Genomic DNA, 16,333 nt, shown 5'->3' with positions numbered 1-16,333 from the left:
TGGTGAGCTCAGGTAGACTGTTTCAGTGGGTGAACCCATCATGGTCTTGACCTCTTTGCTCATATTCTCACTCCTCAACTCAACTTTGGGAGCTCAGCCCAGTGCTCCGCTGTGGGTCTTTGCTTCTGTTTCCATAAGTTGCCGGATAAAGGTTCTATGGTGAGAGGCTCTTTCAACCTGCCATACACTGCCAGCCTCAACGTCAGAAATGGGATAAAGCCGCTTGTGCAGAAAAGGGTCAAGGCAGGGAAAGTAGAAGGGATTCACTCCTTTGTACTGGTCAGGAGGCTAGGTTATATGTCCTTTCCAGAAAGTGGCCAAGACCTGAATTGCATCAATATAAACATGAATGAGCTGGAGTAGAGTCAACTCATTTTAAATATCTCTGAAAGAAAACAATCTAATCCAAGGTAGAAGATTGAAACTTGGGCCAACCTATGACTTGTCTTCATGCCCCATTGTGATGGTTGACTGACTTGTTATACTCTGTGCACTCTGAAATCTCGAGGAAGCTCAGCATCCTGACATGTTTCTAAGCTGATTCAAATCCTGCCAAACACTAATTTCACCTTCCCTGTCTTGCAGATTCCATTGTGATCGGATTCTGGGTTGGTCTCGCCGTTTTTGTGATTTTCATGTTTTTTGTGCTGACTTTGCTGACGAAGACAGGCGCCCCACACCAAGAGTAAGTCTGGGCAGCTCTCTGCTTCACATAGGACTAGACGGGGTGTTGGGGGCAGAGGGAGGACCAGTGCTGGGCCGATCCAGGGATGGGGAGGTGAGCAGGGCATGGATTTACTACCTACCCAGATCTGGGTGCTATCTAGGAGAGATCACCCTTTCTCCCTGGCTTCTTGTCTCTTGCCGCCCTTATCAATTCAGGCTTCTTGATCTTTCCCTGCTGTCTTCATGCTGATCCCAGATCTGATGTTTATGTTGCATTTTTCTCCCTTTCCTAGAAAGGGTTTCTATGGAGGAAATTTGCTGCACCTGCTGATGTGTTTACAAAGTTGAGCCTGGCGGTCTTTCCTGCCTGTTGTGATTCTTATATCTAGACTTCAACTGTAATGGAGATCCCAGAGAAAGGGAACTGTTCAGCCCATTCCTCGGTTTGCTTGAGACATTGGGAGCTAGAGAAATCTTCTAAATACAAACATTCCAAAGGGTGGGCAATGCTGTTATGTTAAAGTATAAGCTGACATATGCTGGAGACCCCTTTGAATGTCACCAGAAATATTCTCTTTTTCCCTCTCTCCTCTTCTTCCTCCCTTTTCTTCATCCTCTTTCCACATACATACATACATACACACACATACACACACACACCCCACACCTTTGCTTTTCATAGAATTGTTCTGGGAAATCCAAACATATGGTGACATTTGTATTAGGAAGAGAAGGGAAGGTTGAAACAAACAGACAAAACAAACAAACAACAAACACAAAATAGATCAGAGAGATGAATCAGTGGTTAAGAGCATTGAGTGCTCTTCCAGAAGACCCTGGTTTGATTCCCAGCACCCACATGGCAGCTCATCACCATCTTTAATTCCAGTTCCAGGGGATCTGATGCCCTCTTCTGACTTCATTTGGCACCAGGCATGAAGGTGGCAGACATACAAGCTGGCAGAACATTGCACATGTATCTAACTAGGCCATGATCTCTAGCTATTTGGACAGACACTACTCTAGGAGTTTCTGTACATGTACTTTTTTAAAAGATGAAGTTAATACTTAAATCTGCATACTTTAAGCGAGGGCTAGACAGATTACCTTCTGGAAGGTGGATGGGCTAGGCAGATTACCCTCTGGAAGGTGGGTGGGCTAGGCAGATTACCCTTTGGAAGATGTGTGGGCTAGGCAGATTACCCTCTGGAAGGTGGGTGGACTAGGCAGATTACCCTCCGGAAGGTGGGTGAGCTAGGCAGATTACCCTCTGGAAGGTGGGTGGGCTTCATTCACTCAGGTGAGCACCTTTCAAGAATAACACTGACACCCAAGACAAGAATTCTTCCTTGAGTCTACAGCCTTCGGGGCTTACAGAGTATGAATGAGTCAATTCTGGAGTGAAATTTCTCTACACATGCACGCAGTGGAGCGAAGGGTGAGAGGGGAGGGGAAGAAGGAGGAGGAAAGGAGAGAAAGAGAGGGGTAGGTTTGCATTCTATTGTTCCTCTGGAGAACCCTGTCTAGTCTACTTCCCTCAGGAGTCATCCCAAAGTGTGCTCAGTCATAGAACAGGAGTCACTGGGACCCTGTGAGCTTCTAACAAAGTGAACGGGAATGTCCTTCACTCTCAGGAAACTGGATCAACCCAGAGCTACAGTTTAAATACTTGTTCACAAAGTCTGAAGCCACGTTATGATGTGGCACTGGTAGGGACTCATTGGGCTAATCTGGGTTATGGGATATAAGAAGGAAGTCAGAGGCTGAGCCTTCAAGTGACTGGCAGAGGCGGCTTCCATTAGAGCAGTGGTTCTCAACCTGTGGGTTATGACCCCTTTCATAGAGGTTGCATATCAGAGGTTTATATTAGGATGCATAACAGTAGTAAAATTACAGTTATGAAGTAGCAATGAAATTGTATGGTTGAGAAGACCCCTATAGCATGAGGAACTGTACCAACGGGGCATAGCCTTAGGGAGGCTGACAGCCTGAGGAACTGTACCAACAGGGCACAGCCTCAGGGAGGCTGACAGCATGGGAACTGTATCAACGGGGCACAGCCTCAGGGAGGCTGACAGCCTGAGGAACTGTACCAACGGGGAACAGCCTCAGGGAGGCTGACAGCATGGGAACTGTACCAACGGGGCACAGCCTTAGGGAGACTGACAGCCTGAGGAACTGTACCAATGGGGCACAGCATCAGGAAGGCTGAGGACCACTGCTCTAGAGCACTGCGGTCTCTACCCCTCAGGCTCCCCAGTTGGGACAGCATACACGGGGATTCTGACCTTTCTGTCCTTTAGCTAGGAGGAGGTACACATCCTTTCCTCCTGCCACTCAGAGATCAGAACCAGCTGTGCCCAAGTGCTAACTCGGGGCCAGGAATTGTGGTGGGCTTCCTGTCTAGAAGAGGAGAGCCAGGTGCCTATGGTTGTGAGGAAAGAAAGGTTTGGAGGGAGGGATCCAGATGGTCTCCTCTTTATTAAAACCTTTTAGGCCGCAGAAGCAGCTTTGATGGTGATAATTTTCCCAAGGAGTATTTTTTTTTGTGTGTGTGTGTAGCGGGGAAGCTCTTACCTGGACGTTGTGGAGACAGTGAGAAGCCACTTTGTCCTGCTTGTCAGCAGAGAGCCCGAGTGGTTTCTTGGAGCATTATAGCCCATTAGCACACATCTGACAAAGAGAGAGGGGTGGGTTGGAGAGGTCTTAGATCCATTTTTATGTTAGATATTTTAGACTTCTTAAAAAAAATTCCAAGCCTCAGACATCTATCATAAATGGCCTCCTTTTGTAGCCTTTGCTAGATGACCCATATCCTGGTAGAGGTAGCTCTTATTTAAGGGTGAATACAGGCTTGCTCGTGGTCTTATAAAACGGGCAATGGCATTTTGTCTCAGGTTGTAATTTAGCAGAACATGGCACTCACTACAGGATGGGGTGTGTAACAAGAGCAGACAGCATGAAAATGTCAGCGCTGGGAGCCATTGGTGCTGACCGCAGCCTTGGAGCAGCTGGCCGGGAACAGACATGGTGAGGGGTTGCTAGGGAACCCTGGGATCTCAAGATGCCAGTGACCACTGTCAACAGGCAGAAAAGCCGTGTTGGGTCCAACCCCAGATACCTTTGCTGAGTTGCCTTTGTTTTACCATCAATTAGGAGGTTTTACTACGTGTGTGCAACTGCTTGCCCAGGGCCGTGCTGAGAAGAATTCTAAGGGTAGACCTTCTCCTTTCTCTGCCCACACAGCCCGACATCTCCCTGCTAATCAGGCAGAAGGTGTACACAGAAGGGCTTTCATAGGAGTGTGTGCCTGGCACCCCTGTCAGGCTGATTTACACCATGTATAAACTCTTGATACTGGCTGTGTCTCCCTGAGTGGCGGTGGCTATTTTCTCACACGGTTTCGTTCTTAGGAGGATGTTTCTCATCTTGTAAGAGCCCCGTGGAAGTGGCTGCTGGAAATGGCACGTGCCCCCATTCTGCTCAGCTCACCTCCTTCCCTGAGTAGATGATGAGGGTAATTGGTTTGTGGTGACTCAGCCCAGCGACAAGCATTTCATTGGTAGGGAATCGGGGAAATTCTTAGGGGCTGACTCAGGGTGTAACCTGTGTCGTCCTCTGCAGTTAGGAGTGTGTTTGACTTTCTTTGGGTTTCTATAACAACAAGACACATCTGGGGATGGCTGTATGCCTCATAGCAGTTAGGGTTTGGGACAAGCCTATAGATGCAGTCTTGATTCAGTGTTTTATATAGCAGCTGTCGAGGCCATGGCTTGCAAAGCCCTTTGAATGACTCAGATATTTACCAATGTGCACATCTGTGTATAGGAACGAAAGACCAGAAGCAAATGCCTCCCATGGAAGGCAGAAAAGCATAACCTGTGGGAAACCAGAAGAAAGACAGCAGGATAGGGGTGGGTGGACACATGGCTTCCTGTTGAGTCTTGCCACGGAGGCAATGACCATATCAGGCCAGAGGCCTGCTGGACATCACAAATGCATGCACGAAGAGGGGCAATCAGGTCCATTGTGGCTCTACTGTGGAGTGAGGGGACATGGGAATGGACGAAGGTGGGGGCCAGGGTTAAGAATATCAGGCAGAGGGTGTGGGAGTTGAGGTGAGTAGAACTGGGGGAGGCACGTCAAGTAAGGACCGACACTGCATGGGTTAGAGAATTAGCTGGGCCCTTCTGGGAGGTGTTGTCTATTCTGGTGGCAGATAACGCCACAGGCCTGGAGACTATAGGCGAAAAAGCCAAGGTTCAGGACAGCGAGGTCTAGCCAGGGAAGCAGATGTTGGAGATGATTAGTGAAATCCAAACTAAAAATAAAGAATACACATTCTCCAAACAATGAGAAAACGGGTTCAGGTTTCTAGCAAAATAAAGAGTATTTATTTCTCAGCCCTTAGGATGGTGTAGGAAGATGTCCAGCCAGATTCTGGCTTCAAAACAGCAGTGTAGATTGGGTGTGAACTGTCACAACTGACTTGGGATTCCAGGGCATAGTATTTCCTGGCAAGATTCTTTGAGCACTCTCTTATCATGACGGTACCAGATATTAGCCCACTCTTTCAAAGTTAGTTCTTGAATCTTGAGGTTTCTGATTTCAGATACCATTTTAGCCAAGGTGGAATTTAAGATGTTTGGACCTTGTAATTTCCTATTTTCACGGGCATAACCAGAACTGTGGAAGAGTTGTCTGCTCTTAAACTCCTTTTAAACTGCTATTATAGATGTTGTAAGCTTTAGTTTTCCCCAGGACCTCCCAAGTTTGAGAGGTTGAAGTTGCAGCTAGCCCTCCTCGGTCATGAGAGGAGTGGTACCCAGGCCACCATAGGAACACATTCTATGAAGCCAGCAATAATGTGTGTATTTCATTCTTGACTACTGAAGGCAGGGTATAGCTGCAAGCTCCCCACTGCCTACCAGAGAGCATCTTTAGCTAGTCACTGCATCACTTACCTGAGAGTATTCACAGGTATGACTCAACAAGGAGCAAGCTGCTTTAAGATGACTACCCTCTAGCATGTCTGTGCGAACTGAGGCCTGTGGGCTGTATGTTGCCAAGGATATTGAGATTATATATATGGCTCACAAGATCATAAACTTAAAACATAGTTTTTGTAACTTGAGGTTTTTAATTAAGAATTTGTGTGTGTGTGTGTGTGTGTGTATCTATATGCCCTATGTGTGTAGGTGCCCACAGAGGCCAGGAGGGGGTGTTAGACCCTGGGATCTGGAGCAATAAGTAGTCCTAAGCACTCAGGTTCTCTGGAAGAACAGTCAGCGCTTATCTTGGCTACTGTACCCTCTCTCTAACCAGTAACCCAAGGTCCTTGAATGTGAACTATGTAAACAGCAATGCTGTGTTATAACACTGAACATACTTGAGGGACATTTGCACTAATAGCTGGAAGACAGCCTGCTCCCATGGTATCTCAGCCTGTGAAACCACCCAGGCCAGTCAGTTGTGGAAATACCAGATGGTCTTTGCTTGCCAAGCACCCTGGGGAGGAAGCCCCATGGCATAATCTTGATCAGCTCTTGGAGATGCAGGGAGCAAAGACAAGATGGTTTCCTGTAGCCAGATACAGAGAGAGGAGAGACCCGCATGGGGCTGATTGATGGACTTTCTATATCGCTGTCTCTGGAATCTACACTCAGTACCAATTATCTCTCCATTCAGGTTCATCTGCTTCCAGTTTTAGGCCTTAGCTGAGCATGCCTTTGACTTTTTTCTAGCCTGTAGGATCTGTAGAAGAGGTATCTTGCCAAGCCAAGATTTGCTTTAATTTCAGATATCTTCATAACCAATGTGTTCATTCATTCACTCATCCAACAAAAATATGCTACACAATTAGTATCTATATACCTACACAATTAGTATCTATATACCTACACCATTAGTATCTATATACCTACACCATTTGTATCTATATACCTACCTCTGTTTTTGGAAGTGGGGATGTGGTAGGCAAGAAGCACACAGTGCCACCCTGGAGCACTTATGACATAAAGGAAGTAACAGAGAAGTGAAGAAATGGGCATAACACAGAGGAAGATGAATGAGGAGAAGCACCCGGCGTCCCTGCAGGGCAGCTACCCCAGGTCATAAGAACCGGAAAAGGTTTCTTGCAGAGATGGCTCCTAGATGCCTAAGAAGGCTTAGAGGAAGGATACAACTTGGCAGACACTAACAGGGCTCCAACCAGGAAGTGCTGTAGGCCTGTGATGTCTGCTAGGGGCCCATGCTGTATGCTATAGGCCTGTGAATTTGAACATCATTCCAGCAATGATCGTTGGGAGTACTATGACAATGCTGATCACTGAGTATCTCCAGAGGTCCTGAAGGTTTGCAAGACTGGACTTTGTTTCTTCAGATTGCCTTTGATGCAAGGATGGGAGATAACGTAGTTGCTTAAGTGACATCCATGTAAATTTCAGACACTGATTCTGGATCCCCAGAACCCACATGAAAACCAGTGTGTGGTGTGTGTCTGTATTCCCAGGACTGGGAAGGTGGAGGCAGGTTCTTATGGGCCACAGGTTCAGTGAGAGACCCTGCCTCATAAAAGAAAAAACAAACAAACAAACAAACAAACAAACAAAAAACCCCAAACCCAACAAAACAAAACAACAAAAAACCAAAAACAAACAAACAAAAAAGAACAAGAAGCAGAAGGTGTAGAAACAATTGAAGACAGGATATGGACTTTTGGTCTCAACGGGTGTGCACACACAAACGCATATATACACATAAACACCACATATACATAAGCACAAAATCAAGATTAGGAATTGATTTCAACTCAGGAGCTCTAAGAATCCCTGGAGTGCTTACAGGATGCTAGGGGGTAGGTTCCTGTACCCTATCTGCCCTCAGGAAAATCCAGCAGCTGTCCTCTGGAGGCTTTTGCCTTGGAGTCCTGCGCTTAGGAGCAATGTATCTCATTGTTGTTGGTGGTCTGCATGCCCTTAAGGGACACCCAGGAGGTGCTTCATGGGAATCTCCTCCATGAGCCAGCAAGCCAGTGAGCTGAGGATGGTGCCCTTCCCTTCTTGTCTTTACAGCAATGCAGAGTCGTCAGAGAAGAGGTTCAGAATGAACAGCTTCGTGTCAGACTTTGGGAAGCCACCGGAGTCAGATAAGGTGTTCTCTCGTCAGGGCAACGAGGAGTCCAGGTCTCTCTTCCACTGTTATATCAACGAAGTGGAACACTTGGACCGGGTGAAAGCCTGCCACCAGACAACAGCCATAGACAGTGATGTCCATCTCCAGGAAGCCATCCGAAGCACTGCGGAGGCTGAGGAGCAGCTGAGAAGGTTTATGAAGTTTGACATCCCCAACTTCGTAAACACGGACCAGAACTCCTCCTTTGGGGAAGATGACCTTCTGATTTCGGAACCACCTGTTCTTCTGGAAAATAAGCCGGTTTCTCAGACCTCACGGAAAGACCTGGGCTGAGAAATGGCGCTTTTCCTGAGGATGTGTTCTGTCTCTGTATAGCAAGAACCCTCCACCCACTCCACACCCTGCCCTCCCGCCCATGTGTGTGTGTGTGTGTGTGTGTAGAGGGGAGAGAGGATGATGTTTAAAGTTTAAGGCTTAGGCTAGGGCTGGGACTTAGTGATAGCCATGTAGAGTCTGGAGATGGAAGACACCATTTTGTTTTTTGGGGATGGTGGTGACTTTGTTTTTTTCTTCTCGGATTAAAAACACACAGTATTAAAGTTTCCTTATTGAAACTATTGGCCACATATGCAGTCGCGCTCCCCTAGGTGAGGTTAGGTCACTGCGCTCTCATCTAGCCCTTTGCCACAGTTCTTTGCCTGTGACTAACTGCTTTACCTCTCTGGACTGCCGTGGCTTTAAAGGTCAGGTGGCATGTCTGCAGCAGCTGAACCATCCCAGCTCTAGTATTTTGTGACTTTCAGACTTAGCATCCAATACGAGCTCATGTATATATAAGCAGTAGAAAATAGAACACGGCACCCTAGCTCTGATGGCAGGCTCGCCAGGTCTTGGTACCCTCCCTCCACCCGGTCCTTCACTAAGTCATATTTTAGTTGGGGAACCTTTACCAGGATGCCAGGAGAATCACACACACTGTGACAGACAGTGTTTCTGCTGAGTTACGCTGAGGCAGTTTACCTGAGGAACACCATCTGTCGGTGTTTTAATCCTGGGACAGCTCTGGCCCCATGAATGCCAGGCTAAAGTATTTCACAAGCATTTCAGCTCTCAAAAAATGGTAGGGAAGATTGTTATTTGACTGATGCAAGTCTCTTCTGGCTGTCCCTGTGGTTACGCTGCTGGATTGTTTTGCTTCAGAACAAGATACTGTATGCCATGTGGTCTGTCTGCTTGGCAGGCATGTAGGTGTTGACTGCCTGGCATGGAATTGAGATGGCCAGTGGGTTGTGTGTACATTAACAGCTGTTCAGGGTGGGGGAAGCAACATGATGTTCATTCCACAAAGGAATCCACCCTACTTTGCTGGTGTCGAAAACAACTCAATTCTGCACAGTGAGTTGTATGCATGGCCAGCTGCTAATCTTTGGGTGGCATCGTCTTTACATCCACCATCTGTCTCGCTTCAGTTGCAAAATAAATGCATTTATTGCACAGGAAAACATTCTCTGGTTTGATTTTTACACAGGCAGGTTTTCATTTCTCTAAAAAGCTATCCCACGTCTGCAATGTCTCTTGATTTCTGAGGGTGTGTGGTGGCAATGTCATCTCAGGGATCCTAGACTCAGTCATATGGGAGCGGGGTTGGGGATGACTCCACCCAAGTAAATTCCTTTCCCAAAATGACTTTGAAGGGAAGTTTGATTCTTTAAGAGACTAACAAAGAGTAGCAGAACAAAGCACGAACTATTTAGTATAATATAACTAAAACACCTTAATGAATCCTTACAGATACATGGTACCTTCATGTATATTTTTATACAACACAAGAAGATTGATCTTATTAACTTGCATGAGTCGTGACAATTTATTCCATTAAATATAAATCATGGGCTTCTTCATGATAGTGGTCAAAAGGTATTTGAGATCATGTGAATTTGATTAGCCAGAAGAGAACTGAGTACTAATGACTAGGAGGAATGTTCCCAATTGTATATTAATTTTAAGTACTGAATGTTAAAAGTTAGCAGGTTAGGCTCTCTCAGCCTTATAGATGCTTCCTGAAGATACAAGGTTTCTGAGCAAGACCAAGAACTTCATTCCAGCCCAGCAGGCTGCAGGTAATCATGTAGATGTTGGGTTCTTGAGTTAATTTTCCATGGCTGTTCTAGTAACTGAGGGCAGACAGTGGCTTATCTATTTTCTTAGCATCATAGCATACAAGTCTAAAATCAGCCCCAGACAGTTAAAAACAAAGTATTAACAGTGCCATGTTTCATCTAGATAAGTTGTTGTTTGGACTTGGAATGTCCTCCAAGGGCTCCTGGGTTAAGTACTTGGTCCACAGCACAGCAATGGCCAGGGTGGGATTCTGGGAGGTGATTGGCTCATGGGGGCTATCAGCTCATTAACAGATAGTGGGTTCCTAGTTTAATTAACTACTGGAGGTGTCAGAAACTTAGGAGGTAGAGAACCTCATTGTTAGTATACTTTGGGAAACTGCTGGCCCTAGTTCCCTTGACCACCATATGCTCTTGCTGTCTTGATGTGTCCAGAAGGATGAAACCAAAAGACCATGGATTGAGGCCTCTGAAACCATGAGCCAAAATACACTCTCCTTAATTTCTTTTAGGTATTTTGCACAGGAAGGGAAAGAGACTAACATAGGAGGCTTGGGGGGAGAATCCACCATCTTGCCTTTATCAGTTTTTATAAGTGGCTCAATCTTTGGCTCATGATCTCATGTTACTGTGACATCTTTCACCATGTCTCTGACTGCCCTGCTTTCCCCTGACAAGGACTCTGGTTTACTTCCATTGGATACTGAGGACAACCCACTCCAAGTCTCTCTTTTGTCATGGAAAGTAACATAGGACCAGTTTCTAGAGGATGGATTCCATGAGGATGTGGATGTGTTGACAGCCAGTAGCCTTTCCTGTCTTCTTTGCACAGTCATCTTCCTTGTAAAACATCTCAAAATGCTACTTTCAATCCATATCAGCTTGAAGCTACATATTGTTATTATTTTAACCATTTCAGCCAGTGGCAGTCCTGGGTAGAAAGTCATCCCCATCTATAGACCTGTAGAACTAGAAAATATTTTTGGTCCCCTGGTGTGAAAAGTCTAAGATGGAGGTTATAAAATTCCTGTTCATGGGTCAGAGGTCCCGTTAAATTTCAAAACTCAAGGAAGACATCCCGCTAGGTTTCAATGTAGGGTGTGACTACATCCTCTCTCCTAAGAACAGACCTAGCCTGATGCTGAGCTTCCCGGATCAGATGAGATGGGGCACAATCACGGTGGTACAGCAACAGACTGTTATGGAATGTTCCTTTGTCCCTCAACGGGAGAGTGTGGCATTAACTGAGTATTTACCAGCTTGCTTCTTGGTGATTAATTTTACCTTACTCTCTCTTTTCCACTTTAGTGTATTCAGTCAATTTCCTACATAATGTAAGGGGCACTTAAAACATATTTGGAATTATTTAATTCATTGTTCAACTTCTCCAGCTTTTCTTCTGTCTTTGTTGCTGCTGCTTCACTTTCAGGAGTAATGGAATAATTATTTGCCAATGGTCCTAACTCTAAATGGCTTGTGATGACAATGTGCGGCTGTATCTCAGGGACCTCTCCTCTCATCCCTGTACTCTTGGAGGAATCAGATCCTGAACAGTATCAACAGCATCTGGCCTCTGAGCTGCTGCATTCCCAGCCCTGTTCAGGCTCTCCTTTGGGAGGCACATGTGCCCCTGCTGCTGTCTGGAATTTGGGTCCTACCTTTCTCAGTGATGTGTCAGCTGCCCTTTGTGTGGCTTCAACTACGTCTGAGCAGAACCAACTGCATGAGGGAACCGGCCTTCCCACCATACTCAGTGTGCCAGGTGACTCTCACTGGGGGGATGATTTCTCCCATGAGCAATGTGAAGCTGAGGGCACTTCGAAGGCTTCTCACTTGGTTTCTTTCCTTTCACTCACTACTTCTGGTGATATTATGGAAATCCTAATTATTTGCAGTACCCATTAATCCCTAGAAAAGCATCATGATTTTAAAGGCTGCTTTATAAATAGAAGAAAAAAGTGCTCCCAGAATTTTGTTCTAAGAATTTCAGATAATGATTTGGGAAATCCAGAGCATTTTGATTTTAAGTCCAGAATGGCATGCCTATAATCCCAGCACTTAGGAGGCTGAGACAAGAGGAATGCCAGTTCAAAGCCATCCTGAATCACACAGCAAGCGCTGTTAAAAAAAAAAAAATTCTCAAAAAACTTAGCAAACTTTATTTTATACATCACCATTGCAGCGTAGCCATTGCTTTGGAACCGCTTATTTCTGTGGCACTTTGCTAGCGGGGATTTCTCCTAGGAGTCGCGACACTATTAGGGATTAGGAGGCCTGAAAGTCATCCAACATAACCCAATCAAGTGTCAGAGCCAGAGTCCTGTCTCATGTCTTGGTAACACCAATTTTGCAAGTGATGGGCCAAGAATTATATTTGGATCTCCTTATAATTTACAATACCAAAGGACAGAGAGAGATCACAATGTCTTTTTAAACTTTAAGACACCACACAGAAGGAAGGTGGAGGCAACAAGGGCTTTGCCGAGGCCCATCGGAAGGCCCTTCCCTCCTGGCAAAGCATCGCTATTCTCATACTTTCATACATATTTTTTTTTCTTTCTAACACACCCTGCTAACGTTGCTTTTGGTTAGAAGAAAGGGATCTGAATTGTTTCTCAGACCTTGGAGGACATGACTTTCGGAACTGCTAGGGAGATTATCAGAATACTGTTGAACAGGAAGTTTTCTGGTAAAGGACAAAGATGTAATTATCCCTTTCTTTTGAATTAACTAAAATGTGCCTGTCAGTAATCAAGATGGAAAAAATGTCCTGCAAGAAGCTGTTACAAAACTTAAGTAGTAGAAAGTCCACCTAAACACGTAGACTGGCACAGTATCCTCCGGGACCCTTGCAGTGTTTTAATCTTTACGTGACAATTACATGGTAACATACTATCCCTAAACTTCTCTAATTTGCTATCAGTCATTTTCGATCCTGTTTCAGCCAAGCTGTTAGGAGCCCTTTGTAATTCCTTGAAATGCAGTTTAGTTTTGAGACAGGATCTTATCTAGTCCAGTGCTGGGATCTGAACCCAGGTCTTTGTGCATACCAGATAAGTACTCTGTTGATGGAGCTACATCACCAATCACATCCCCAATCTGATGAGCTTTTTATTCAGAATCTCTGCTTTGTGGGTATGTATCCATATGTTTGGTCTGATCTGACTTTAATGTTCCTTCATATGAATTTTTACATCAATCCCTTAAATTCTACTTGAATAAGAAACCCCACAACTCCTTCTGGTTACAGTCCATATCTCACCTTTGGGAGCTTGTTGGACTCGAGTCCACTTGTAGGTGTAGAAGCAACCAGGGTTGGTGGTTCTTTGCCTCAAGGTAAACCAGTTTTAGATGCCTTGCTTAGCACCTGACTTAGGTCATTAATATTTCAGTCAATGCAGGGCTGATGCCCCCTGGTGGTGAAAAGCTGCTATTGCCCACTTGTGAATAGAGTTCACCAGGATGGAGATGAGCAGCTCAGTCAAGAGAGTGCTTGACTAGCATGCCCACAGGGTTCAAATCCCAGCACTGTCTCAAAACTAAAACACCACTACCAGCACCATCAGAAATGAAACCATCGGGAGCCCACTTGGGTGATGTTTACACCCTGCAGTCCTAGCTCTGAGAAGGCTGAGGTAGGAGGATTTCAAGTTTGAGTTAAACCTGGGCCACACAGCAAGACTGTCTCAAAACAAAGGGGCGTGCGTATGGCGCTCTGGACTGGATGCTCTGTACTGTCATAAAGGGAAAAAAATCTCACTGGAATTCAGCTGCTCCACATCCCCAGCCCGGTCAGTCTTCACACCATGTCTTTCCACTGCAGGCTCACATTCTTCTCCAAGGAACTCCTCCATCCTAGCGTCTTCACTTCTCTCTCACGCTCCTAAGCCATCGTAGCCTCTGAATACATCTGGACCAATAAAGCCAGGATGACTTTACTTTTATGTTTCCAAGATGAAGCTCAAAAGATAATTAGACTTTTAAGGACCACACAGTAGTAAGTAGGGCCCTCTGGACCCCATTACTTCACTAAGAGTCACTGTGTAAGCTATGCCCCTCCCGTCTTGTGCATTCTCTAGACCACTGCAGCAGACCCCCTTACAAGGCAAGGATGTTAAAACTGAATGTGGCCAGGACTGCTACAGCTCCTGGATATGCTAATCCCCATTTCTCAAGTTTGTGCAGGCCATCCATATACAAACAGAAATAATGCCTTTGAACTTGGCTTACTAGTCAACATTGACCTTTTCTGCAATATCCTTGTTTTAGAACCAGCTTTGTACTTTGAGTGGCTCAGGCTCATATCTAAAATCAGCCAAAAAAAAAAAAAAAACTGGGATGGGGTGGGAAGCTATGTATTCATAGGCATGTATACTGATAAACACAAGACACATAAATAATAAATTATTTGTATAATAACTTTGAAATATTGTACAAGAAAAAAATTGAAAATGTTTTACTCCCCTCTCAGAAACAAAACATATTACAAAATGTTGGCATTAAGACAGTAATTACACTTCTTGTATTTAGCAGGTGCTATATATACCTCACAACCTTTGCTCACGTGGTCACTCACTTGTCCCTTATGGAACATTCTACTTAGCAAGTATTACCTCAGAACTGCAGTTACTGGCACATGCAGTTGGAATGTAGTCCAAGTCAAAATGTGCTATTAATGTAAATTATAGTCTAAAGATTTAGCTCACAGTTTTATATCTTAAAGTGACTAAAAATTAAATTTACTATGCAGCTCTTATGCTGCCTGGGGCTACTAAGAGCAACCAGATGTCCTGGATGACCAGGGAGGACCCAGTACAGACACCAGCTGTGTCTCCATGGACAGCACTCTCCAGCAAGGGCTGTACGACAGACTGGGAGAGACATGGAAAGGCTGTGACTTTGATTCACCATATGTTATATAGCTCTGATTTGCTTTTAAAGATGGGATCATAAAATAAGCTAGCTATTGTTATCAGATTTTCGCCCTAATGGACACAATAGCTCTTTTTCAACAGAAAAAGTAAAACTTCTTATATTGTTTATAACTTTAGAGCTGCCAAAAATTAGGACTGTCATTTACAGACCTGACAGTAATGGATACATCAAACTGTGCCAGTAGCTGTCACTTTAAATCAGGTCCACAAAGCCCAAGAAAACCTGCTGTTTCCCTGGTCAGAAGTGGCAACTGTCATCTAAATTACCGAGGATGTGCTACCTCAGCTGACAGTTGATGAGACTGTCCCCAGCACTCGGCCCACATTCCTTTCCAGGGACATTTCCCAGAACATGAGAAAGAGCAGATGTTCTGTCGTGCGGAAGACGAACAGTACACACGTATGGATAAAATGGGGCTGAGATGGGCACTGCTTTCCTTCTCCGGTAGCCTGGGAGTGAGCCCTTCTGCAGTCAACCTCGCTAGTCACGGTCTTCTGACATTAGGGAACCTGCTGAGTCATCTCCGATGCGACTAGCTAATGGTTTTCAGTAAACTACACCATGACCAATGTTCTTTTCCTTGCTGGTTCCAGGCGGTTTATTCTGACGTAACTCTGGTGCTGTTCACACACATCTGTACTAGATCCTTATTTTTCCAAAGCTGTCCAGACAGTGGCACATCTTCATCGGTGAGGTCACGCAGATCCAAGTTCCGACTAAAACCCTGCTGTGTTTACTTCATCTGCAAGGGCAGCCGGCACAACCACCCCCTGTCGGTGCAGCTCCCGCAGCACATCTAAGATGGAGTCTAATTCTGTGCGGAACTTGTCCAGCTCTTGATTCTTCAGCTGTGCAAGTCTCTTCCATTTTTCAACTTCCTTGTTTTGCTCAGTTTCTACTACTTGGCGTGTTTGCTGTATTATCTGAAAACAAAAAATTTACATTATTACTCCAATTTATAGTGGAAATGAGTAACAGTTTTAAAGAACAGGAGAATACTGAATAGGTATACCCAGGGCTTCTTGGGGGAAACTCAAACTCAGATCAACCATCAAGCTTATGTGTTGTTTTTTTTGTTTTTGTTTTTTTTTGGCTTCAAATTTCTTACTACTTGTTATGGACTGAATGTCCACATGTTGCAACCCTAACCATTGGTGTGGCTGTATTTGGAGTGAGGAAATAAGGTTAAATGGTTGTACTGATGGGGCCCTGAACTCATGGGAGCAGTGTCCTCCTAGGAAGAGACACATCAGAGAGCTTTCTTGCCTCAAGTAAAAGTCATTCAAGAATGCAGCTTGTAAGCCAGGAAGACAGCCTCATTAGAAACCAACAAGCCAGAATCCTGACTTGACAACATCTGATCTAGGAGACTTGTCATGACAGTCTGAGCTGACTAACCGCGTAAGGAAAGCTGGGCATTAGCACCAAGGCAGGCCTAGAACATCACATTCTCTGTCTTTCAGTGCAGGAAGCCTGTT

The 16,333-nt window shown here is 45.1% G+C and overlaps 2 protein-coding genes across 7 annotated transcripts in view; one reads left to right on the top strand and one right to left on the bottom strand.

Annotated features, from left to right (window-relative positions):
- The window catches only part of Mrap2 (melanocortin 2 receptor accessory protein 2), a 32,641-nt gene extending 23,350 nt beyond the window's left edge, over nucleotides 1–9,291 (top strand). For all 4 annotated transcript variants that reach the window (XM_041679669.1, XM_041679667.1, XM_041679668.1 and 1 more), the window contains 2 exons: nucleotides 586–685; nucleotides 7,740–9,291. In XM_041679669.1, coding sequence (XP_041535603.1) covers nucleotides 586–685; nucleotides 7,740–8,133 — 494 coding nt within the window. In that variant the 3' untranslated portion in view covers nucleotides 8,134–9,291. The remainder of the gene's footprint in view (nucleotides 1–585; nucleotides 686–7,739) is intronic.
- A 3,880-nt stretch (nucleotides 9,292–13,171) lies between these two features.
- The window catches only part of Cep162 (centrosomal protein 162), a 76,251-nt gene continuing 73,089 nt past the window's right edge, over nucleotides 13,172–16,333 (bottom strand). For all 3 annotated transcript variants that reach the window (XM_041679853.1, XM_041679854.1, XM_041679855.1), the window contains one exon: nucleotides 13,172–15,778. In XM_041679853.1, the coding sequence (XP_041535787.1) occupies nucleotides 15,572–15,778 (207 nt within the window). In that variant the 3' untranslated portion in view covers nucleotides 13,172–15,571. The remainder of the gene's footprint in view (nucleotides 15,779–16,333) is intronic.

Source organism: Microtus oregoni, unplaced genomic scaffold (assembly GCF_018167655.1).
Source record: "Microtus oregoni isolate MIOR12 unplaced genomic scaffold, Mior012 000032F_ref0000030, whole genome shotgun sequence".
Classification (NCBI taxonomy): domain Eukaryota; kingdom Metazoa; phylum Chordata; class Mammalia; order Rodentia; family Cricetidae; genus Microtus; species Microtus oregoni.
The sequence above is the reverse complement of the archived record's forward strand: the minus strand, read 5'-3'. Positions and strand labels throughout refer to the sequence as shown.